The sequence below is a fragment of the Pogona vitticeps genome, chromosome 5, assembly GCF_051106095.1.
Source record: "Pogona vitticeps strain Pit_001003342236 chromosome 5, PviZW2.1, whole genome shotgun sequence".
Classification (NCBI taxonomy): Eukaryota; Metazoa; Chordata; class Lepidosauria; order Squamata; family Agamidae; genus Pogona; species Pogona vitticeps.
Window position 1 is genome coordinate 111878077 of NC_135787.1, and position 26958 is coordinate 111905034.

General features: G+C 42.2%; 1 protein-coding gene across 1 annotated transcript in view; it reads right to left on the reverse strand.

The window, feature by feature from the left end:
- Window positions 1-13233, reverse strand: part of LOC110088015 (NADH-cytochrome b5 reductase 3) — a 34170-nt gene extending 20937 nt beyond the window's left edge. The window contains exon 1 of the mRNA XM_020810048.3: window positions 13052-13233. Within this exon, the coding sequence (XP_020665707.3) occupies window positions 13052-13072 (21 nt within the window). The 5' untranslated portion in view covers window positions 13073-13233. The remainder of the gene's footprint in view (window positions 1-13051) is intronic.
- Between the last annotated feature and the right edge of the window lie 13725 nt (window positions 13234-26958).

The window sequence follows — 26958 nt, forward strand, 5'->3', positions numbered from 1 at the left end:
AGCTCCTGTCAGCCAACCATTCTGGGCTGTTAATCCACAGTCCACTTAAAAAGAAAGGAAACAGTAGGCCAGTAGATACTACTGAACTAAAAGATCTCTTCTGAGCTCAAATTAGGTCAGGATGTATTTTATTTCTTCTAGCTATATTATTCCTTTCTCCCGTGGTATAATTCAAGATGTGCATGGGAATCCTAGACAGTCTCTTATCTGGGCTTGGATCAGATTCAGACCTATTAAACTTTAGCAAAATAGTTAAAGTTTCAGCCATTAAGAACACAGATGAAAACCATTTTGAATACAGGATTACTATATCATCCTACACACACTTGTCTGATTTTGTAAATTTAGCAAAGTATTTGGCTTAATATTTGGATGAGAGCCCACCAGTGAACACTGGAGATCTCCTGATAGGGCTACGGAAGAATCCTCTTTGAAACCCCAGAAAGACACTGTCAATTAGAATAGACAATACAGATCTAGATGGACTAGTGGTCTCACTCAGTATAAAACAGCTTCTTGTGTTCCCATACAAGATGGGAAATCAAATTACATGTTTGAATGCTAGAAGAGACCTAAGTCACAACAACAGACATCCAAATGGTCATTGTACAGTACACTGTTGTATGCTAGGTAACAGTGTGCCAAGTGAATTGATTCATGCTCATTTACTAAGATGCTACACTTCTTATTCTAGTCAGTTCTGGAAGATGGCCACCCTCAACAAAGAAAATGTAATGGACCAGAACACAAATCCACCCCTACCAAAGTCGATGGTCACTAAGTTTTGTTGGTAACAGTCATTCTTGCTGTCTCAATTAGCAATCATAGTACTAGGAACTGCACCTCAGGAGGCGGAATCTGGTCAGAAGAATTTCCAGTACTGAGTAATAATCCATCTGATTTCAACTGTGCCCACGTTTGAAGGTATATCCTTCATTAGTTTCAGGTTATGAAATCTCATGAGACCTTTCTATGGGATGACATTTTATATAATTGGCCTCTGTGGTTGATCTCTGTAGCTTAAACTCCACCAATAGGCAGAAAAACACCTTCAGGAACAGGATGGCAGAAATTAACCTTCTGTAACATATTACAGTGGTGCCTCGCTTAATGAGTGCCTCATTTAGCGATGAATTCGCATAACGATGTGTTTTTTAGAAAATAATATGCACCATATAACGATGTTTCCTATGGGCGATTTTCGCTTAGCGAAGTTTGGGACCATGCTTCGCATAACGAATGAGATTTTAGGTCCCCTGCTTCACTTAATGATGTTTCTTTTTTCAATTTAAAAAGTGTCTTAGAAGGGTCAAAAACGGTTCTAAATGCTTGGATTCGTTAGAGGACCCCCTAAGTCGTGTGCAAACCTGATTTGGCTTTGATCTGACTTTTCCTTAATTTATGGTGAATTTTTTTTCAGCCCATAGGAACCAATGGACCTGTCAAAATCTGACAGCTCCATGCTTTTCTATGGGGGAGAAAACAATTCACCATAAATTAACGAAAGTTCAGATCAAAGCCAAATCAGGTTTGCACATGTCTTAGGGGGTCCTCTAAAGAATCCAAGCATTTAGAACAGTTGCTGAATCTTCGTTAATTTTTTGTGAATTTTTTCTTCCCCCATAGGAACCAATGGAGCTGTCAGATTTTGACAGCTGTCAAAAGTTGGGGGAAAAAAATTCACCATAAATTAACTGTAAAGTCAGATCAAAGCCAAATTAACTTTTGCATCCGTTTTAGAGGGTGCAGAAGCTAATCAAAGCATTTAAAACCATTTTTGACCCTTTTATGACACACTTAAATTTGCAAAAATTGACTTCGCAAAGCCATTGAAATGCATTGAGTCAGCTTCAATACATTCCAATGGAGGAAACATTGTATCATTTAACGATGTTTCCTATGGGTTTTTTCACTTAAGGACGGCAATCCATGCCTATTGGAATGGATTAACCGGTTTCCAATGCATTCCTATGGGAAATGGTGTTTCACATAACGATGTTTCACATAACATTTTTTTTAACCAATTAAAATCGTTATGCGAGGCACCACTGTATATTATATTATATTATACTATACTATATTATATTATACCGCACCATCTAATGGCCTTTCCACCACTCTGGGCGGTTTCCACCAATAAAATAGACATACAAAAACTAACCAAATCTCACCCAATCCAAATATATAATATAGAAAGACAACAACTCTAACAATTAAGATGGCAGCAATGGACAATAAAAGATTACAGAATACAGTAGTCAAAGGAAAACTAAATGACCAACTATGAGGGGAGGATAATAAACACAAATCTTTATAAAATAATTTCATCTATTCAGAAAGGCTACAAGCTATTAGAACCTGATCCATTTTATTTTAACTGCAACCTGCTGTTCCTCTGAAACCTCTCTCTCTCACAGACAATTATCACTGGAGTTCAACATTTTGCAGTGTTTTCACACTACTAATTTGCCCAATAACATTTAGAACAATGGGAAGTGTACCAGCTTCACTATGCTGGAATAACAGAGCTTCAAATTCCCTGAACTATTCTGTGCAAGATTATTTCCACAGAGTTCTTCAGGGCAGAAAAGTCAGCTCCCTCGAGATCCATCTCTACAACAGCTGCCCCAACTAGTTATGCAATGGGTAACTTGAATAATTAAATTATAAAGTGCCCAGAGAATGCTTTAAGTGTCATGTGCTGGCATACAAACCACACATTTTGCTTTGGTTATTTCAGAACATCCATACTGTACAACCTCAGAGTTCATGTGATCATGCCACACTCTAAGCATCTAAACAGATCTAAGAGATGGTGGCCCAATTTTCTCTTGAATGTGTCCAGCACTGGAGCGTTCTGAGGTAATTCGTTCCACTGTTATACTGCTCTACAGTTATAAAGGTTTTCCTGATATTCAGCCTAAATCTGGGTTATTATTACATGTCCTGCATTCTGGGATGATCGGGAACAGATACTACCCCTCCTCTGTATGACTATCTTTCAAGCATTTGAAAAGTGTTATCATATCTCTCCCTCAGTCTTCTTTTCTCAAGGCTAAACATGCCTAATTCTTTCAGTTTTTCCTCATAGGGCTTAGTTTCCAGCTCCCCAATCATCCTTGTTGCCTTCCTCTAAACTCGCGCCAGTTTGTTGGCATCCTTCTTAAAGTGTGATATCCAGATCTGGACACAATATTTGTGATGAGGCCTAAGCAGTGCCTAAGCAGAGGGGACTAATACCACACGGGATGGATTTGGAGGTTACACTTCTGTCAATGCGACCTAAAATACTATTTGCCTTTTTTGCAGTCATGTTGCACTGTTGGCTCACATTCAGCTTTTGATCTACAACAATTCCAAGATCCATGTCACTTATAGTATTACTGAGCCAAGTATCTCATCTTGTAACTGTGCATTTAGTTTTTCCCCCGGCGTGTAGAACTTTGCACTTATCCCTGTTAAATTTCATTCTGTTGTTTCCAGCCCAATGATCAATCAAGATCTTTTTGGATTTTGTTCCTGTCTTCCAAGGCATCAGTTATAATCTGATAAGTAATCCCTGTATTCCCTCATCCAAGTCATTAATAAATGTTGAAGAGCATTGGGCCCAGGAATGAGCCTTAGGGAACCCCACTTGTTACCTTCTCCCAGTTTAAGAAGGAGCCATGAATAAGCACTCTCTGAGTATGAGTCTGTAACCAACCGTGTGTCCACCTGACATTTGTTCTATCCAGCCCACACCTAGTTAGCTTGCAAATCAGAATTTATGGGGCACTTTGTCAAAGGCTTTGCTGAAGTTGAGATACAGTATATAGTGGTGCCTCGCATAGCGAACGCTTCGCTATGCGATGAAACTGCACAACGATGGGTCCCGGGCCATCGCTGGAGCGTTCGCTCAGCGATGGCCCCTATGGGCTTTTTTCGCTATGCGATGATCGCGCGGACGCGATCAAAGCATAGCAAACAGCTGATCGGCGGTTCCAAAATGGCCGCCGCTAAAACAAAATGGCGAGCGCTGTTTTGCCTCGCTAACGAGGCATCCAAAATGGCCGCCGCAATGGAGAAAACTCACAGAACGGTGAGTTTTAAGTCCATAGGAACGTATTAAATCAGTTTTAATACGTTCCTATGGACTTTTTTGTTTCACTTAACGATGGATTCGCTGAGCGAGGGTTAATCCGGAACGGATTAACCTCGCTAAGCGAGGCACCACTGTATTATGTCTACAGCATTCCACCCACTGTCTACCAGGGAGGTTACCCAATCTAAAAAAAAAAAAGAGCTAAGATTAGTCTGGCACAATTTGTTCTGGACAAATCCATGTTGACTTCTAGTTATTACTGCATTGTTTTCAAGGTGCTTGAGAGTGACTGCTTTAAAAGCTGCTCCAGAATTTTCCCTGGGATTGATGTCAGGCTGACCAGTCAATAGTTCCCTAGTTCCTCCTTTTAGAAGACTGTGACAACATTAGCTCTCCTCCAATAATCTGGTAATTCACCAATCCTCCATGATTTCAAGAAAAGAATAGTGGTTCTGCAATCTCTTCAACCAGTTTTTAAATATTCTTGCAGTTCATCTGGCCCAGGGATTTGAACTAATCTAAAGTAGTAAGGTACTGTACTCCTTGACTGTTTATCAATCTCAAGCTGCAATCCTATTCCCTCTCTTTGTACTTCACATTTGCCTGGAAGAATATATACTGTCTTTTTTGGGAGAAGACCAAGCTGAAGCAGGAACTAAGCATTTCTGTATGGCCTTCCTTCCTATATGTGTCCTTTTTTGTTTTCAGGTCCTCTCTGAGCTTTTTGTGAAGCCACGTTGATATTTTTTTTGCTACCATCCATCTTTTTTTCTTGTTGGAATTGTTTGTAGTTATGCCTTTCGAATTTCCTTTTTTTAGAAGCTTCCATCCATCTTGGACTCCTTTTCCTGTTAGGATTTCCTGACATGGGACCTTGCCTATCATTGTTCTGAGTTTATTAAAATTGGTTTTCTTAAAGCCCGGTGCCTACGTATGGCTATACGCTTCTGTTTCTTTTGAAATCACAGACTCAAGAAGAACATGGCCACTTTCCCCCCAGATTTCTTCTTGTTGTGAATTTTTCCACCAAGTCATCTTGATTGGTTAGGATCAATTTCAGGATAGTTACTCTCCTGGTTTCCTCCTCCACTTTTTATAGGAGAAAGTTATCAGCCACACAAGCTGGGAATTCCTTGGAAGGTCCATGTTTGGCAGAATTTGTCTCCCAACAGATATCAGGATAACTGAAGTTTCCTATTACTACCATATTGTGTCTCTCAAAAATTCTTGCAATTTGTTTTTTAAAAGTGTCATCTGCATCTTCTTCTTTTAATAATTTCACCGGCTGGGCATCAGAGAATCCCACCTCTGTAGTTCTGTGATGCCTAATCAGCAGGTTGTTAAAGAAAGTAGCATGCAGTCCAATAAACTCAGCTGTCAGTTTCTACAGTTGTGTTCAAAATTATTCAACCCCCAATGCTGTAAAGGGGTTTAGGGACTATAGTGTACATTTGGAATTGTATTCAGAATGAAATCCTACAAGGACGTTTTAAAGAACCAAATGCAACTAAAATAACATCAATTGTTTATGTAATACAGTAGTAAATGTTTCTTTTGTGGTTTCTTCATTGCCACAATTATTCAACCCCTTAAAGACTACCACTCTGAAGAAGAGAGGTTCATTCAGGTGTTTTCGATCAGGTATTGAAAACACCTGTGGATGTCACCGAGCACCAATCAAGCATAATAAGCACCAATTAGGCAGCTTTAAAATGACTGTGATACTCAGCTCCTTCTAGACATTTACTGGTGTGGTTACAAACATGGTGAAGTCAAGAGAATGGTCCAGGAAGACAAGAGAAGAGGTGATTTGTCTTCACAGGAAGGGCAATGGCTATAAGAAGATTGCAAAGAAGTTAAACATACCAAGAGACACCATAGGAAGCATCATTCGCAAATTCAAGGCAAAGGGCACTGTTGAAATGCTACCTGGTCGTGGAAGAAAGAAGATGCTGACTTCGACTGCTGTGCGCTACCTAAAGCGTAGAGTGGTGAAAAGTCCCCGTGTGACTGCTGAGGAACTGAAAAAAGATTTGTCAGATGTGGGTATAGAAGTTTCAGCTCAGACAATAAGGCGCACACTGCGTAATGAAGGTCTCCATGCCAGAACCCCCAGGCGCACCCCCTTGCTGTCTCCCAAGAATAAGAAGAGTCGACTGCAGTATGCCAAAAGTCATGTGGGCAAACCACAAAAGTTGTGGGGTAGTGTTCTGTGGACTGATGAAACAAAATTAGAACTGTTTGGGCCCAATGGATCAACGCTATGTTTGGAGGAGGAAGAACAAGGCATATGACGAAAAGAACACCTTGCCTACTGTGAAGCATGGCGGAGGGTCAATAATGCTTTGGGGCTGTTTTGCTTCTGCAGGTAGAGGGAAGCTTCAGCGTGTACAAGGTACCATGAATTCTCTTCAGTACCAGGAGATATTGGATGAAAATGTGATGCAGTCCGTCACACACCTGAGGCTTGGGAGACGTTGGACCTTTCAACAGGACAATGATCCCAAGCATACCTCCAAGTCCACTAGAGCATGGTTGCAGAGGAAAGGCTGGAACATTTTGGAGTGGCCATCGCAGTCACCAGACTTAAATCCGATTGAGAACCTCTGGTGGGACTTAAAGAAAGCAGTTGCAGTGCGCAAGCCTAAGAATTTGACTGAACTGGAGGCTTTTGCCCATGAAGAATGGGCGAAGATACCCGTAGATCGCTGCAAGACACTTGTGTCAAGCTATGCTTCACGTTTAAAAGCTGTTATAACTGTAAAAGGATGTTGTACTAAGTACTAAGATTGAATGTCACTTGGGGGTTGAATAAAAACTAATAATGATGTGAGCACAGAAAAGACATTTGTGATTATTTCATTATAAACTTAAGGTTATATTTCTCTGACCTACAAGTGCCTCTTTCATGTAAATGTAAGCAAGATGACTGAATGATCAAAATCAATGTCAAAATGGCCAAAACATTCAATTTCAGTGGGGGTTGAATAATTTTGAACACAACTGTAAGAAGTTTACATATTTTGTGGGGAATATGAGGAGTTGCAGGAAAAAGAAAAGAAACGGAACAAAAAGAAATGAAAAGAAATGAAAGGAAACCAAACCAAACCAGCTTGGAAGGATTGCATGTGGCCTGCATCCTGCATTTTGCCCACCCTAATAAAATAATAAATAAATAATATATAGAACTGCACTGCCAAATCTGTTACCAGGCCATTTTCGAACTAAAAACAAAATAAATATTTTGTGCATACCACCTCTGATCATAAAACCACTGAAAGATCCATATCTCTCAAAGAACTTCAGTATGTATTTTTTCCTCTCTTTTTTGGAAAAAAAATATTTTAGTTAGTTTGTACACAAGTTAATGGTGCTAAAGCAATCAAGAATATCCACCTACCCTGCCAACAATAATATCATCAAATATTCCAAGGGCTGGCAATGCCATTCTTTAGCCTTGAATGGCAGGAAACTTTCTGTTCTTAAGCAGAACATACAACCTCTCCTATTCTCAAAGCCCGACTGAAGACATTTAGAGGTCCTTGTCAATATTTTGACCACAAACTTGTTGACATAAGTGGAAGCAGAACAGTAACTGAGCATCTTTAATATTCTAGCCACATGCTGCAGCTCATTAGGGCCTGTCTCCCTTGCACAAGAAAACCTAGACAGAATTTTATTTTCTTTCATTTTTAGATCTGCCTCCAAGGACCTTGGGCAACAGACCAAGTACACCATTCAGAAACCTAAACTCATGTTTCCTGAATTGAAATCCTACTATGCTACCCCTTACCCTGGCAAATGAGTTCCAGTTCAGCTACCTTAAATTGGGATTTTTCTGCCCCCTTCCAGGCTGCCTAATAATCAGATCTACACAAGCACTGAAGAGAGGCACATCGGCTGCTGCATCTCCCACAGTTCTTAACATCACATTGCTAGCCTCAAGCCAGAGGGGACTTTTTATTTTGTTATTTTGCTAATATGTGGGTAGGGGACACCTTTTAACCAATTCTTGTTGATTTCAACTCTCTGCAAACTGGGGAACAGAAGTTGGGACAGGAGACAGTAACCTAGAGTCAACACACAGGGCTGTGTGATTAGTACTGTAGCCTAGACTAGAAACACAGCCAAATCCTAAGACTAAAGGTAATATACAGAAATATTTGAGTGTGGAACAGAATGTTACAAGGCATCGATGCCTAATGGTAATGCCAATAGTCCTATATCTTCCAAGATGTCCTGACCCATTTTATTGGGTGTTGCTTTTGGACATTCCGGCCTAGATCCAACGTGGGCAGAATCCTTACGCAATTCTTCATTGTGCAAGTGGATATACCTATACCATGCTCATAAATGGGGCCATCCCAGACCTCTTTTCGCAAGCAGCTCCCACAGCAATCCGCTGTGACAAGAGAGCCAACTAGGTGCTGATCACAGCCTCTCAAGCGCAGCTCCTGCCTCTGCTGCCTAATGGTGGCAGAGTCTGCTGTGCCAGCTGGATGCTTGCTTGCTTCCTCCCCTCTGGGCTCCTGTGGAACTACACTAACAGAGCTTTATGATCCACCAGGATGGCAATGGAGCCAAAAAAAAAATCCAGAAGGACAAAGACATAAAGAAACAACAACAAAACACCCTAGAAACTTGATCTCGTTACAAGACAGGACACAGAAAAAGATGAGTGCTGTTGATTTTGGTGGGGAACCATTCATCTCTTGTGCCCACATCATGGAGGAGCATATGAACAAAAACTACATGCAGACAGGAATAGTTTAAAAATAGCCATTACTTTATTGGCTTCCACTCACAGTTTAGTGCAACATTGGGCAAGTATCCAGGCACCAGGCAAGCCAACAGCTGACTGATACCAATGCCTAGCCCACACGCTGGACAGAAAATTGATGTGGGGGCAGCAATCTTAGAACATTCATGATATAAGTCAAAACTCTCCTTTCCTGCAGTCTAGGTATGTGACAGGCAGGCCAGTCCTGGAGCTAGGCTGGGCTTACCAGTGACCCCTCAAGATTCCTCAAAGGGATCTCCTGGTGTGGACAGCCCTTAGCCAACCAAGACAGAATGTAAAAAAGAAGAGGAAGACTCCTTTACTCCTTTATCCCCAAGAGAAAGGCACAAAAGGTTGGTGGTGTTGGCAGCTGGAGTATGAAGTTATTGTCATTTGGTACTTCCCTCTCTATTAAGGGACATGGTGAAGGTAAAGAAATTAAGAACATCTGTATTAATTTGTTATACATTCAGTTTCAGGGGACTTCACCATCTCCAAACCACAGACTCCAAACATATACGTAACTGACAGAAAAGAGAAAATCATATCAGAAAGATTTTTCTCTCTTCCCTTTATGATGGTGAAAATGCAAAAGCAATAAACATCTGTTGTTTTAGTTTACAATTTTGTACAATATTCTTGGCTCCAGCTTTAGGGTGTGGCTAAGTACTGAGCAGCACACAGCCAGTTCGAATTTAGCACTTGGACGAGACATTTTGAAGATGATTAATATACTAGACTGACAGAATATGCGGGTTTTTTTTGGGGGGGGCAATGTCTTAAGAGCAGGCAGGCCATTTTATCTGCCCAGGTAACTGTAACAGACTGTGCATTGTAAATGTCTTTAACTTCTGCAACTTTTTCGAGTCATTTTTTTGCCAAGGGACCTTACCAATGAATTCTGCTGAGATAAAGCATCCAACATTGCTAGGTGAAAGGATTCACACAGGAGTTTCAGGGTGTTCTGGAGAGCTTTATGCTCTGTAAGTGACAGCCATTATGAAAAAGGATTCATTCAAAAACCACAGTGGCATTTTTCTCCCTTCCCTGAACCTAGACTATCACCAATGGAGAACATACAACTCAAAGCCAAACCAGACATTAACTGCATAGTTAACAACCAAGTTTTATTCAGAAAACATTAGCAGTAGGGGAAGGGGGATAATTTTCTTTAGGACTCAAATTTCCTTTCCGCTTGCAAAGCCTAATGAAAAAAAAAGCTTGCATTTTTTACTACTGCGAAGCCAGTCTCTCAGGAGGTTCTACTGTAAATGCTGCTGGTCAGCTGACAGACCAGAAGGCAGTTGAGGCTGCCCAGGAGAGAAGGAAGACAAAGTGGCTAGTGAAGGGAATAAACACTGGGACATTATCTCTCCAGCTGGTTTCTTCCTTGTTCCTTAACTCATAGTCACTCCCCTTCCCATTTCCTCTTTTCCCTTCTCCCTTGTCCCTCCTTCTTCAATGTATAAAACAGAGGAAAGAGAAGAAATTATGCAGAAGAAATGAAGAAAGATACTAGTAACTATTAAAAATGGCAGAAAAAAACTTATTTGTAGGACAGGACACTTTGTGGTCTTCAGTGGAACATTGCAGCTACATGTGCTTGGGGACTGAAGTGAGAGCTGTTTGAATAAGTCCAATATTTTATTGTTGCTGATTGCTGCAAGGAGAGGAGCAAATGAAACAAAGATCAAAAGGGCAAGAAAGCAGAAAATGATAAAAGGAGGGGAGGATTAAAATGGGAAAAGCGCAAAGTGGAAAAACTGTGGAAGTACAGGTTGGGCCTGCACTCATCCAGAGGAAAAAGAGAACTTTCATGAAGAAGCCCTAACATACTATCTCCACAGGAATACCATTACCACTATTCTAAACCAAGACCCTCCTTCAGCCTTTTAATTTGACATCTAACATACTGAAAGACTTCTCTTATCCGGGACATCAGCTCTTTAAATTATTACCATCGAGAAGGAGATTCAGGGTATTGAAAGCAAGGACAAGCAGATTCAAGAACAGCTTTTACCCAAGTGCAGTATTGAGTTTAAATGCGGGGTCATAAGTTTTTGGTGGAATTTTAATTGCTGGGAGAAACGGGGTATTTATATTTGTATGGTGAGTGTTGTGTATATTTTTAACTTTTTTTTGTAGTGGTGTTGTCCAGTTTTACCTTGGGGAAGAGCACCTCATTTCGTTGCACCCACTTGTGAGTGCAATGACAAATAAATTTCTTATGTCTTATGTCTTATGACAGAAAATAAACATATTTATTTTAGTTGCCGAGTCTAGAAGACTTACTCTAAATCGCGAAACTGTTCATGGTCAGAAAGTTAATAAACCAGGACACAAGCCAGTATGGAAGAGTATGATAAACAGCCAAGGCAGGCCAGAGAAAAAAAAGATAATGCTGATATAGGTGAAGGATTGCCACTAAAGATGGAGGCCGAATTCAGGGACAAAATGCGTGAATACGCAGGAGCTTCAAGGCATATCTTAGTCATATCTATATATTGTATGTCAAGGTTTTCTGTCATTTATTTGCCAAGGCCTTGCTGTCTTTTTTACAACTAAATGTGTGGGAGAAACAGATATAGAACAAGAAAAATTATTTTAGTGGTAATACTGTACACTCTAGAATTGTTATGTTCCATCCTTCCTGCAGTGGATATAATTGCCTCAAGAACCTTGTCAGATAAATATATAACAATTACACACTGTAAGGTTGATCCTAATGTATGGTAACACCTACCCCCAAGATCTCCCAGAAGAGATCTCCTAATCCTTTCTTTTGGTGTCACCATGGGACTATGCAATTCGCCCAGGACTCCACAGATAACAGGGCATGTAACTCTACCACCCACACTAGGCTATTAGTCCATCTTGCCCCAGACCCTGGCTGGTTGGAGAAAGAACTCTCCAGACTCTCAGTGGGATTGCTTTGCCTTTCACCCTTAGTTCTAACCAGGACTCTACCATCTTAAACTTTCAAAACTACAATGCCTTTATAAAGGAGACAGTCAGCCTCCATTATACCGTCAAAGACAGCAAATGGGTGTGGCTATGAAACATGGGTCAGAATTCTATTGGCAGTTTGCAGATGCGTAAGTGAAAAGGCTTAAGATGCAGTAGCAAATTGCTGCTAATCAACAAGATACTGACTGTGCTGGTGGGTGTAGGCCCAATTTCACTTGACATGCATAAATCCACAGTAGGATGCTGGTCAATATCCTCTAAAACTCAAATAAATCATACAGCTGAAAGTTACATACATTTATTCAAAGTCAAATATTGCCTACCAGATTGTTTTAGATTGCAATTACTATGCACAGTTGAAAGCAAGACTCATTGAACACACCAGGACTTGCTATGAGTAAGCACACATTAGAAGGTGCTGTCATTCCTAACCAGATATGTTTAAGAGCACACCCAACTGTTCTGGATTGCGCCCACTTGCTACTACAGATGCCTGGCAATAAAATAGCAATATTGCCTCTGTAAGTTACGGTGATCTCTCCCTCCCTAGAGCCATATTCTGTTGCATTAGTCCCCTTCCATTCCCAAGCAGACACCACCGCCAACAGCTGGATGGCAACAGAGTGTTTGTTCCAATGCAGCAGTGATCGCCAAGGAAGTCTGGAATACTTTTCCCATGAGTTGTCCAAGCCTGCCATGAGTCATAAAAGGCCTCCCAGCAAGCCCCGGGCATACCAAACCCCCTTTCTCCGCCACCAGCTCCTCCACTTTAAATCTAAGAATGCAAGCCCTGCTCACTCCTAAACAATGCATAGGGAACGATCCTCCCCACCCCACCCCTCTGAATCTCCAAAAAAAAAGCGGCCCTTCCCTTTCGGAAGCGCAAGAGGACTGCCTGTCAGTTAAACACACACATGCACACATGCAAAGGGCAGGGAAGCTAAAAACACAGCGTTTTTGTTTTTTTTGCATTTCATCTCGAGGACACGCTAGCTGCGCGCGCGGGAGACAAAAGCACAAAATGCAGAAGCCCTGCTGAACTGCTGCCATTTGCAAAAGCTACCCCCACCGGGGGAGGGGCCGGGCCGTTCTCCTATCTAGAAGGCAGTTTTCTCAGCAGGGGCTGGTATTGAAAGAGTGGAGGGAGGGGAGCAAAAAACATTTCATCCTCGAGCCGACTGGGGAGCCGAACCGTAAACGCCCCGGGACTAGTCATTACTTACCGTACTCAGGTACGCCCCCATGGCTACAGCAGGGTCCTGAGGATTCACCCACAAGGCAGAACGCGGCAACCAAACTTGCCCTCGCAAAGCAACCCCTTCGCTAGGCTTAGTCAGGAGCTCGGTTCCGCCCGCTCTGACTCATTCCCGTCCTCCCTTCCGAGGAGGCGTGGCTATTAACCTCCGGGTCCTGCCCATCACGCGGACTGGCACCAATGCGGACCAGTCGCCTCCGTCGATCGCCTCCGTCCTGACGAACCGACGTTTGTTTAGGCCTGGAAGAGAAGGAGGCGGAGGAGGGACTGTGGTGGCGATTGGGTGTGATTTCTGGCAGGGAGGGCGCGTTTGAATTGAAGCGGGGGGCGTGAGTGGAAAAAGAAAGGAAACCCCCTACAGGTGGCAGAGGATCGGTGGAGGGTTTTACAGTGGAGTGGTATAATCGCATTTTGTGCAACGAGGATTTGGGGGGGTTTGGTTGAGGTGTGCCCTTAAACTTACAATTGTTCCTCTGCAGAATTTTTTTCAAACAGACACCGACGAATCCATCTGTGCCCACAAGGCTGACCTATAGAAATCACTGTTGCTTCAATGCATGACTTTGCAGTGGCATAAAAAACACGGATCTGATGCATGTATCCTTATGAATCTGCATTATTTTTGATTGGGATCCTCCCTAAACCACCATCAAATCATAACTCTCATCGGTACCCGCTTCTAATTTGAATTGGAACTACCATAGATAGAGTGTTAGAAAGTTTTACAACAAAAGAACCCCTCCAGAACATGACCAAACAGCCTGAAAAAGAAAATACTGTACAACCATTTTACAACACCGATAAATCCTAAAACAGTCTGCATGTAATTCTGAGTACCCTGAGCTGTCCACAGCCAGCGTGTATACATAAAGTAGGGGAGAGTGCGTGAGTCTCGGTGTGTAAATTATTAAATGCAAGCATTACGTACTTTTTATTTGTTTATTTAAAATATTTGAACCTGTTTTTCTCTAAAAAAGGCCCAAAGTGTTTGTGACAGACAGGTCAGTGACCACTCCTGTCCATCACAATGGAACCCTGATTCAGGAGCCAATGGTTGTACAGAAGAGGCGGAACTAAGGATATATAAGAGAAATGAAAGACAGTTAAAGATAAGTTAGAGTTTGAGTTAGGGTTGAGAGTTGGAGTTAGAGACTTCAGTTAGAGAGAAGCAGTTCAGGCAGTTAGGACCAGCCTTGTGTTAGAGAAGGGTAATAGAGAGATAGAGAATAAGACAAGGAAAGTACAGTGGTGCCTCGCTTAATAATTACCTCATTAAACGACGAATCCGCTTTACAATGAGGTTTTTGCGACCTCAATAGCCACCGCAAAACGATATTTAGATAGGGAAATTTCACTTGACAATCGGTTCCCTGCTTCGGGAACTGATTTTTCGCTAGACGATTATTTTAAAGCAGGTGATCGGCGGCCATAAAATGGCCGCCCGCTGTGCAAAATGGCTCCCCACTGTGCTTTAGGACAGATTCCTCACTTTACAGGCACCGAAAATGGCCGCCCCATGGAGGATCTTCACTGGACACTGAGGTATTTAGCCCATTGGAACGCATTGAACCAGTTTTCAATGTATTTCAATGGGATTTTTCGTTTCGCCTGACAAGGATTTCGCTTAACAGCGATTTCAACGAAACAAATTATCCATGTCAAGCAAGGCACCACTGTACAGATCTTGTATGGTTTATGGTTATGATTGGAAAGAATTAGGAGTGAAAAGAAATGAATAAATACCTTGATTAAAATGATTCTACCTAAGCAAATATAAATGTTATCAAAGTACAAGTTGTTGAATGAATAAAATAAGACCATCCATGATTCACTTTACATGATTTACTGATAAACACATAAATAAACATTGTTGTATTGGAAAACTGTGATTTAAGAGTCATATTTAATAGAGTGAGGAATAAATCCTCTGTTGGAAGCGGAAAAGGGTTGAGAAATAAATGTCATACCCGAAAGTGAACCTGGGTTGTGTGGAAGAACAAACAGGGGAACTGGGTGTGTGTGACAGTGGTTTACATCATTAAAAGATAATATTGAAAAAGCTAAAAGCAATAAATTATACGATATTAAAAAGAATCAAACAAATACCACACTACAAAGGTAAACAAAGCCAACGTGAAAAACAGATTCAAAGCAACAAGGCCTATTACTGCATCTAAAAAATCCTCCCAGACAGCTCATCACTAAGGGAAAACCTGTCTGAAAAGAAAGGTCTTCATCAGCTGTTTTTTTTTTGTGTAGTCGTTTAGTCATGTCTGACTCTTCATGACCCCATGGACCAGAGCACGCCAGGCCCTCCTATCTTCCACTGCCTCCCAGAGTTTGGTCAAATTCATGTTGGTTGCTTCGGTGACACTGTCCAACCATCTCATCCTCTGTCTTCCCCTTCTCCTGCCTTCACACTTTCCTAACATCAGTGTCTTTTCAGGGAGTCTTCTCTTCTCATGAGATGGCCAAAGTATTGGCGCCTCAGCTTCAGGATGGGACCAGTGGCCATGATCTTAGTTTTTTTGATACAGTGGGGTCTTGACTTAAGAACGGCTCGAGTTAAGAACATTTTGACTTAAGAACCGCTCTCATAGGAAAATATTGACGACTTACATACTTAGATTTGAGTTAAGAACTAAAAAAAAAACCATGTGGGAGGCAGGGAAAGTGCAAAATTTGAACTTTCAGTTAACTGTTGGCCAGTGAAAAGGGTGCCTGTCTGCTTCCTCACTCCTCCCAGCGTTTCGAGAGTGGATTGGGAGACAGTCTTCAGACTGCCTGGTACTGTACTGCCTGGACTGTATTTTCCCTGCCTTCCCTGAACCTTTCTTGACCTAAGAAAAAAAGAAACAAAATATCCCCCTCTAATGGTCGAAAGCAGAATAGCAGCTTCCCATTAGTTTCTATGGACAGAAAAGAGCACATACGGATCAAATGGTTTTCAATGCATTCCTATGGGAAATGCAGATTTGACCTGAGAACTTTTTGACTTGAGAACTGCCTTCCAATACGGATTAAGTTCTCAAGTCAAGACCCCACTGTATTGAGCTTCAGACCATTTTTTGCGCTCTCCTCTTTCACCCTCATTACAAGGTTCCTTAATTCCTCCTCACTTTCTGCCATCAGAGTGGTATCATGTGCATATCTGAGGTTGTTGATATTTCTTCCGGCAATCTTAATTCCGTTTTGGGATTCCTCCAGTCCAGCCTTTCGCATGATGTATTCTGCATATAAGTTAAATAAGCAGGGGGACAATATACAGCCTTGTCGTACTCCTTTCCCAATTCTGAACCAATCAGTGTTTCCGTATCCAGTTCTAACTGTTGCTTCCTGTCCCACATATAGGTTTCTCAGGATATAGATGAGGTCCTCAGGCACTCCCATTTCTTTAAGGACTTGCCATAGTCTGCTGTGGTCCACACAGTCAAAGGCTTTTGCATAGTCAATGAAGCAGAAGTAGATGTTTTTCTGGAACCCTCTGGCTTTCTCCATAATCCAGTGCATGTTAGCAATTTGGTCTCTAGTTCCTCTGCCCCTTTGAAATCCAGCTTGTACTTCTGGGAGTTCTCAGTCCACATACTGCTGAAGCCTACCTTGTAGGATTTTGAGCATAACCTTGCTAGCGTTTGAAATGAGTGCAATTGTACAGTAGTTGGAGCATTCTTTGGCACTGCCCTTCTTTGGGATTGGGATGTAAACTGGTCTTTTCCAGTCCTCTGGCCACTGTTGAGTTTTCCAAACTTGCTGGCATATTGAATGTAGCACCTTAACAGTGTCATCTTTTAAGATTTTAAATAGTTACACTGGAACTATTTAAACTGTTCTTCACTTCCACTGTGTATTCATAAGGGATTTGGTTTAGATTATGCCTAACTAGCCCAGTGGTTTTTCTTACTCTCTTCAGTTTAAGCTTGAATTTTCATATGAGGAGCTGATGATCAGAGCCACAATCAGCTCCAGGTCTTGTTTTTGCTGTCTGTATAGAGCTTCTCCATATTTGGCTGCAGATAATATAATCAATCTGGTTACAGTATTGGCCATCTGGTGATTTCCATGTGTAGAGTCGCCTCTTGTGTTGTTGGAAAAGAGTGTTTGTGATGACCAGCTTGTTCTCTTGACGAAACTCTATTAGCCTTTTCCCTGCTTCGTTTTGAATTCCAAGGCCAAATGTGGCTGTTTTTCCTTTTATCTCTTGATTCCCTACTTTAGCATTCCAGTCCGCTATAATGACAAGAACATCTTTCTTTGGTGTCAGTTCTAGAAGGTGTTGTAAGTCTTCATAAAATTGGTCAATTTCAGTCTCCTCGGCATTGCTGGTTGTTGCATAAACATGGATTGTTGTGATGCTGAATGGTCTGCCTTGGACTCGTATTGAAATCATTCTGTCATTTTTGAGATTATATCCCATTACAGCTTTTCCCACTCTTTTGTTGACTATGAGGGCTACTCCATTCCTTCTACGGGCTTCTTGCCCACAAAAGTAGATCTGGTAATCATCTGAATTGAACCGCCCATTCCTGTCCATTTTAGTTCACTGACGCCCAGGATGTCAATGTTTATTCTTGCCATCTCCTGTGTGACCATATCCAGCTTACCAAGGTTCATATATCTTACATTCCAGGTTCCTATGCAGGATTTTTTCTTTGCAGCATTGGACTTTCCTTTCACTTCCAGGCACGTCCACAGCTGAGCATCCTTTCGGCTTTGGCTCAACCGCTTCATTAGCTCTGGAGCTACTTGTCCTTGTCTCCGGTCTTCTTCAGTAGCATGTTGGACGCCTTCCAACCTGAGTGGCCCATATTCTAGTGTCATATCTTTTAGCCTTTTATTTCTGTTCATGGGGTTTTCTTGGCAAAGATACTGGAGTGGCTTGCCAGTTCCTACTCGGAACTCTCCACTATGACCTGTCTGTTTTGGGTGTCCTTGCACAGCATAGCCCCTAGCTTCTCTGAATTACTCAAGCCCCTTCGCCACGACAAGGCAGCAATCCGTGAAGGGGTCATCAGCTTGTGGAAGGGCAGTAAAGATGGGGCCAGCCTGGCCTTCTGCAGGAGTTTTAAAACAGGCAGCCATGTTAGTCTGTGCTAGCATGGCAGGCAAAAACAAAACAAGAATTTTAAAAAAAGAAAAGACAAAAATGCATCACCTTAAAGACTACTATATTTCAATGTGACCTTTCATGGCCAAGTCCACTTCCTCAGACATTTCCTGCAGGAGAGAGTTCCAACAGAGAAGACTCTCTCCTGTATCCCACCAAACACACTTGTGAAGGTGGCTGATGGTACCAAGAGAAAGGCATTAGACCAGTGGTGGCAAACCTTTTTGGGCCCGGGCCCAAAGTGTGGGGGGGTGGAAGTGGGTGGTGGGCCACAGCGGCAGTGGAACTGGAATTGGCAAAGGCGGAACCGGCAGTGGCGGCACAAGGGAGAATCCTGGGCACAAAAGTCCCTCGAAACCCCATTCTAGATCCGCCGCCAGCGGCAGCTTCTCCGAATCCTTGCCTGCCGCCTGATGAAGTGCCAGCACGATGGTTGAAGCTGCAGCCTGAGGTTTAGCTGCTGGGGAGGGAGAGTAGCAATCCGGCGACTTATGGCTCGCGTGCCTATTGCGCATGCCATAGGTTCGCCATCGCTGCATTAGACCCTGAAAAGTTATAAAATGATTTCTGCATCCTAAACCTAAGTTCATATTGCTTTACTTATCCATTTATTTATTTTTATCAATAGCCCATCCTTTCCAAGTGTCCATGAGTGCTCTTGGTATCATAAACTCCTTAGCCTTTAAGAGCGACCTAGGACTCTTTTTTTCTTTTCTTTTCTTTTCTTTTCTTTTCTTTTCTTTTTTTGGCTGCAATTGGCTGACAGGGGTATTGCTGGAGAAACTATAGGCAGCTGTGGAGCAACTTCACACACCTCTTTCAGAAGTTCTGAATCAAATCTCTCTAAATAAAGACAATGCTCTCAGTGCTGGGGACAGAGTGCTGGGGAGAGTAACTTCCTTTGTGGAATTACTCAATAGTTGCATTTTTGGGGGGAATGGTCTGATTCATGAGGGCTCTTCCAAGTCAGAACAAGCCATAATCCTGTGAGGAGTGTCCATTTCCCCCTTGGTCTCTCTATGTGGCATGTGCCCTTCCCGTATATCTTTGGAAACCTCCTCACTGGACATTGTCCTGAGCTTGAAGCAGAACTAGAAAAGGCCAAAGCAAAGGATTTAGTGGAAATAAGGAGAAAGGGAAGGGAAAAATGAAGAGAGGAGAAGGAAAGGCGGAAGGACACCACCTGTGGGATTCTGGGAGCTGTAATGTATAAAAGTGTCAAAACATCCTTTCCCTGACTATATTGACCACCTCTTTGCTCACAGTGGCAGGCTCCATGGTGATGATCATGACCACTGTGCAGATGATGTATCCTATCCTGGGGATGCCCAGGCTCATAATCTCTTGGATTAACAATCCAAACTGTTGTGTGTATAAAGATGATCACCAAATAGTTCTATGATTTTTTAAAGAATTCCTAAAGAACTATCTGTGTAGGTGCTCTGTCAAGTCGAAACTGACTTATAGCGACCTTAATAAGGCTTTCAAGATAAATGAAATATTTAAGGAGTGTTTTTTTTTCCCAATTCCACTCACCCAGTGAGTTTCCATGGCCAGGTGGGTTGTACTCCCACAAGAAAAGTGGCAAGCAAAGAAAAGACTGGTGGCAAAAGTAGTGCCAAGGCAATGAAGGAGGGTCAACAGATGCCACCTCCCTCCTCCTCCTCCTCCTCAGACCCCTCTAAGGAGTCCAGATTTAGAGAATTGCCCCTGCCATTTTCCAATCTCTCCCTCATTGGAGTTGATGAGGAAGAGACTCGTCCTGAAAGCCACTTGTGGGTGGGGTGGCTTAGGTTGAAAAGCAGTCAAGCCAAGCTGGGGAGACTTTGGGTAGATAGGAATCTGAGGTGAAGACTGTTCCAAATCAATCGGGTGTCTCTGAATTCTGTTTCTCCCTCTCTTACACACTCACTCAGTTCAGGCTGTGCATACCACGCTAGTCGGGAAGTGACTGGCCAGTGAGCCAAAAGGCTGAGTAAAACATTCAACAAGGCAAAAATCACAGCAGCCAATTCAGGCTGGGGAGAGGGGAGGGAATCAGAATGTAAAAGGAGCGATGTGATCGCCATGAGGGGGCAGGACAAAGAATCCAGGCAGGCAGGCAGGCAGTGGCAAGAAAAGCAAAAATGATACTAATTCCGCTCACAGGGCCATCAGAAAGGCCACAGTCATCTCACCATGCTCATATGGTTGGGATGGCCATGCCTTCAGATAGATAAGAGGATACAACTGGAATTGGAAGTTAGGCCAACTAGTCCCATCAGCTATCTAAGTCAGCATATAATAAAATACAGTAGGATCGCAGTATCTTCAGGGGATCAGTTCCAAGCCTCCCCTCTGGTGGATACTGAAAAACATGGAAGCATTTAACACTACAAATTGCCTGGTTTCTTGCTCCCTCTAGCGGCAGTTTTGGTAAATAAAGGGATTTTTAAAATTCATGTAGTGTTTTCAGGCACTGGAAAAATGAATCAGCAGATACTGATCCTGCAGATAGGGGGCTCCTCCTGTAAAGCTGCATGTTCAATCATTGGTTCCCAACCTTGGGTCCCCAGATGTTCTTGGACTACAACTCCCAGAATTCCTGGCCAGCACAGCTAGTAGGAAAGGATTCTGATAGTTTTAGCCCAAGAACATCTGGGGACCCAAGGCTGAGTACGATTACTTTATATGTATCTTTAACACAGTGTTAGTGAACAGATATTTTAATCACCTACTTGTATTTTTCTTTTTACCTAAGAATTTGGTTGAATTAAGGGTGGGAGTCTTCAGCCGCCACACACTGGCTTACACCTTTCTTTTCTCTCAGGATCTTTTTGAATCAGCAGGTGAAAGAGTAGAATGTACACTGGAGAGCTTGCAAGGAGATCCTTCCACCACCACATCTCCTCCTCATGTTGTCAGTGTATGAGGTGGGAGAAGGGGAAATAATATTTATTTATTTATTAAACTTATATGCCGCCCACACTACCCAAAGGTCTGTGGGCGGCTTACAACAATTAAAATGCAATAAAAAGATAAACAAATTAAAATACAATTAAAATATATACTCTAAAATTGCCATCAGGCAATAATACACATTTCTCTTGCAGTTGAAAATTCAAGGGAGACAGTCTCCTGAAAGTTTCATCACAGAAAAACATAAGATATTCTTCTTCCTTTCCCATTAGTCAAAATGGACAAGTCAGTTGTGAAGGCTATTAGGAGTTCTAATCTAACAATACTGAGATGGCCATAAATTGTCCATTCCTGATTTAACAGAACGTGAACTGATGAAGACTGGAAACAACCTGTGAGGTATAGAGCAGATTTAGACTTCTCAGGGTCAAAAAATATTCTATGTCTCCGTGGCAAAGAGCAGACACCACTGTGTGAATGCAGATATGGGTGTGGCATGTGTTATGTAAACTGCAAGACGTCTGAGCCACTGTTTGTCTCTATAATACATGAACTTCTGGATTCAATCCAAAAATTCACTGGAACAATCCAAGCCCTGGGCTTGAGCATCTTGGTGATCAGCCGTGCTACAGATCTGTTACACGTTGATGGTGGTATCCCCACATGCTACCATTAACCTGGGGCTTCAGGTGTATGGAAATAGACACAAGCATCATCTTTTGTTTCAGGGAGTGCTCTCCAGAAAGAGTGAATGAGTTCAGAGAATATTGTTATACAACTTAGACACAATCTTTTGCCTTCATCTCTATACACACCCTAATGATACTTCTGGTCAGTGGATATGATGGAAAAGTATATTGTAGAGCTCAATTAGATCTAATTTACCCTTTTCTTACAAAAGAGCGGAATCTTCTTTGAACAGTGTTCTATTGTTTTACTTTGCTAGGCAGGAGAAACCAAAGGGGAGGGGAACATGGATAAAGATCTTTCTTCATTTCTGTAATTGATAAACTCCCACCTTTGAACACCTCATGGCCAACATCATGCTATATATTATCCCACCTTAAGTAGACATCAGTCAAGAGCTTAGAACAGTCAACCATTCACTTTATGAGTTCCTCCTGCACCATAGTAAGTAATCTGCAAGAAAAGAAACCAGTAGCCCCTTCTTGTGAAGTTATGAGGAATTCTAGTAGACGTTGTCTAGAGGGGCAGGGTAAAAACTGAATGAATGAATGAATGAATGAATGAATGAATGAATGAATGAATGAATAAATAAATAAATAAATAAATAAATAAATAAATAAATAAATAAATAAATAAATAAATAAATAAATAAATAAATAAATAAATAAATAATACAAACCTCCTTTCCAATTTTCACGAGATACTCCCTGATGCACTCTGTGGGACTCTCCTCCCTTCTTCTCACAGGTCTCAATCCATATCTAAAAATACAGAAGCCTTTGGTGGCTCTATCTCAAAGCTCTCTGGTTCAGGTTGTGTGTGTGTGTGTTTAGTCATTTAGTCGTGTCCGACTCTTCGTGACCCCATGGACCAGAGCACACCAGGCCCTCCTATCTTCCACTGCCTCCCGGAGTTGTGTCAAATTCATGTTCGTTGCTTCGCAGACATTGTCCAGCCATCTCATCCTTGGTCGTCCCCTTCTCCTCTTGCCATCACACCTTCCTAACATCAAGGTTTTTACCAAGGACTCTTTTCTTCTCATGAGATGGCCAAAGTACTGGAGCCTCAGCTTCAGGATCTGTCCTTCCAGTGAGCACTCAGGGTTGATTTCCTTTAGAACTGATAGGTTTGTTCTCCTTGCAGTCCAGGGGATTCTCAAGAGCCTCCTCCAGCACCACAATTCAAAGGCATCAATTCTTTGGCGGTCTGCTTTCTTTATGGTCCACCTCTCACTTCCATACATCACAACAGGAAAAACCACAGCTTTGACTATTTGGACTTTTGTTGGCAATGTGATGTCTCTGCTTTTTAAGGTGCTGTCAAGATTTGTCATCGCTTTCCTCCCAAGAAGCAGGCGTCTTTTAATTTAGTGGCTGCTGTCACAATCTGCAGTGATCATGGAGCCCAGGAAAATAAAATCTGTCACTACCTCCATGTCTTCCCCTTCTATTTCCCAGGAGGTGATGGGACCAGTGGCCATGATCTTAGTTTTTTTCATGTTGAGTTTCAGACTGTTTTTTGCACTCTCCTCTTTCACTCTCATTACAAGGTTCTTTAATTCCTCCTCACTTTCTGCCATCAGAGTGGTATCATCTGCATATCGGAGGTTGTTGATATTTCTTCCGGCAATCTTAATTCCGGCTTGGGTTTCATCCAGTCCAGCCTTCCGCATGATGTATTCTGCATATAAGTTAAATAAGCAGGGGGACAATATACAGCCTTGTCGTACTCCTTTCCCAATTTTGAACCAATCAGTTGTTCCATGACCAGTTCTAACTGTTGCTTCCTGTATCACATATAGGTTTCTCAGGAGACAGATAAGGTGGTCAGGCACTCCCATTTCTTTAAGGACTTGCCATAGTTTGCTGTGGTCTGCACAGTTAAAGGCTTTTGCATAGTCAATGAAGCAGAAGTAGATGTTTTTCTGGAACTCTCTGGCTTTCTCCATAATCCAGTGCATGTTAGCAATTTGGCCTCAAGTTCCTCTGTCCTTTCGAAATCCAGCTTGTATTTTTGGAAGTTCTCGGTCCACATACTGGTGAAACCTACCTTGGAGGATTTTAAGCATAACCTTGCTAGCATTTGAAATGAGTGCAATTGTACAGTAGTTGGAGCATTCTTTGGCACTGCCCTTCTTTGGGGATTGGGATGTAGAATGATCTTTTCCAGTCCTCTGGCTACTGTTGAGTTTTCCAAATTTGCTGGCATATTGACTGTAGCACCTTAACAGTGTCATCCACAGGAACTGTTTAAAGTGTTCTTCACTTCCACTGTGTATTCATAAAGGATTTGGTTTAGATCATACCTGAGTAGCCCAGTGGTTTTTTCCTACTCTCTTCAGTTTAAGCTTGATTTTTGCTATGAGAAGCTGATGATCAGAGCCACAATCAGCTCCAGGTCTTGTTTTTCCTGACTGTATAGAGCTTCCCCATCTTTAGCTGCAGAGAATATAATCAATCTGATTTCGGTATTGCCCATCTGGTGATGTCCATGTGTAGAGTCGCCTCTTACGTTGTTGGAAAAGAGTGTTTGTGATGACCAGCTTATTCTCTTGACAAAACTCTATTAGCCTTTGTCCTGCTTCATTCTGAACTCCAAGGCCAAACTTCCCTGTTGTTCCTTTTATCTCTTGGCTCCCTACTTTAGCATTCTAGTCCCCTAGAATGAGAAGAACATCTTTCTTTGGTGTCAGTTCTAGAAGGTGTTGTAAAGCTTCATAAAATTGTTCAATTTCAGTCTCCTCAGCAATGGTGGTTGGTGCATAAACTTGTATTATTGTGATGTTGAAATGTCTGCCTTGGATTCGTATTGACATCATTCTATCATTTTTGAGATTGTATCCCATTACAGCTTTTCCCACTCTTTTGTTGACTTTTTTGAGGGCTACTCCATTCCTTCTATGGGAGTCTTGCCCACAGTAGGAGATATGATAATCATCTGAGCTGAATTCGCCCATTTCTGTCCATTTTTGTTTACTGATGCCCAGGATGTCGATGTTTATTCTTGCCATCTCCTGTTTGACCACCTCCAGCTTCCCAAGGTTCATAGATCTTACATTCCAGGTTCCTATGCAGTATTTTTCTTTGCAGCATTGGACTTTCCTTTCACTTCCAGGCACGTCCACAGCTGAGCGTCCTTTCGGCTTTGGCCCAACCACTTTATTAGCTCTGGAGCTACTTGTACTTGTCCTCTGCTCTTCCTCAGTAGCATGTTGGACACCTTCTGACCTGAGGTGCCCATCTTCCAGTGTCATATCTTTTATCCTTTTGTTTCTGATCATGGGGCGTTCTTGGCAAAGATACTGGAGTGGCATTGCCAGTTCCTACTCCAGGTGGATTGCGTTTAGTCGGAACTCTCCACTATGTCCTGTCCGTCTTGGGTGTCCCTGCACGGCATAGCCCATAGCTTCTGAGTTACTCAAGCCCCTTCGCCATGACAAGGCAGCAATCCATGAAGGGGCTGGTTCAGGTTAGAGTTGTAAAAAATTTGAACATTTTGCAGCCATATAAAACGGCATTGGAAAAAACCAGAAAAACGGATTCCCCGCTATTTTTCTGAGTTTTTCCCCCCAGGCCTTCTCATCTCTAATTTAGACTCAAGGTTTGGCTTCTCAAACTGACTGCCAGAGGTAGATGGGAACTATTTCCCTTTGGAGGGAGAGACATCTAGGGGTTCTCACACTGTTCTTCCCTCTGTTGCATTTGACATTCAAAGGGAAGAGACTCTACGCCAATGTAAGCCATCATGGAAGCCGCAACCAAAACAACGTTTCTGTTTCTCCCTGTGGGGGCTGAGCAATACCAGCATCAAACAGCTTTGGAGCCAGGGGAGACAAGAGAAAGAGAAAAAAATGTATATATGGACATGGGAAAGTAGCCAAGGGAGGTACCTCTTGAAGTTTCATGGTGAGTGTGGAGGGAAATAAATCTTCCTCTGGAAAGTAGCCATGACATCAGTGGTGATGATGGACCACACTGTCCACATGATCAAGCATTTTCTACTGCATGGTACAAGTTTCTGCAACCAATAGTTCAGTTCTCAATAAAGGAGGAAATAGTTATATCTCTCACACAAAAATAGACTGCCACCAGTGCTATGGAGTTTGTGAAGAGTATTGTTGCATTTGCCAAGCCAAAGGTAAACACTTTGAACTGACTCATTGTCAATATCAGGGCAAAGCATGAGTAGTGAAAATGACCTGGTCAGATTGCAATGTGAATATCAAGTCCTTCAGACTGATTATTGCAAACCAGTCATGTTTTTTTTCAGAAATGAAAGGATTGACACCAATGTCACCATCCAAAATTCCTTGGCCTTAATATATTTCTTGACTCCTCTGAGGTCTAAGACACGATGCAATCACCCATCATTTTTTGATATATCAGGGATAAAAGTCCATATGTTTCTGGCTGAGGGGGACAACCTTTACCACATTTTTCTGCAGAAGGATCGGGATAGCTTCTTGAGGAGCATCCAAAGGTAATGTTGAATGAAATCTTCCCTCAGAGGAGATGTAGTAAATTCAATGGTGTACCTATGGGCTACAATAGAAAATACCTTTGAACCAGTGGTGATGATGTGCCAGATATTCATGTTAGGCACCAAAGGTCTTGTGAGTACATCTTTTCCTGATAGAATGGGGAGTCTCCTGAATATGAAGTCTCCGTAAAAGGTGATGTTAAAGACATTGTTTTGAGGAGAGTGAAGCTTTCTTGAAAGATGAAGGGGAACAAGGTATTTGCTTTGTCAAGAGTATTATTTGTGTTAATGTGCGGAAGACAGACAAGAGGTATGAAAACACCTGGGTGGAAATTTGGATTTCGCATAGGAAGAGGCCATACTTGAAATAGACTTGAACTGCTTGGTGATCTGTTGCTGCTGTATTATCCTTGTCATAATCATCATTCTGGTTTTGAATGAATGGCCCAGAGTTTGCACCAGTGTGAGCACTGAAAAGGCCATCACTGTCAAAAGGATGGTCTTCAGTTTATGTCTATGTCCTCATTTACTTCTGGCTGCAATCATGCATGTGTCTTGAAACCATTACCACTGATAATTATCTTTGAAGAGCAATCTGCAGTATGCCTGGCTGAACCGCCGGTGTACGAGCTTCATGTTGGAACAAGACAGCTACATTTCTGTGGTCTTCAGGCACAGCAGCAATAAGTGATTCCATCCTTTCCTGT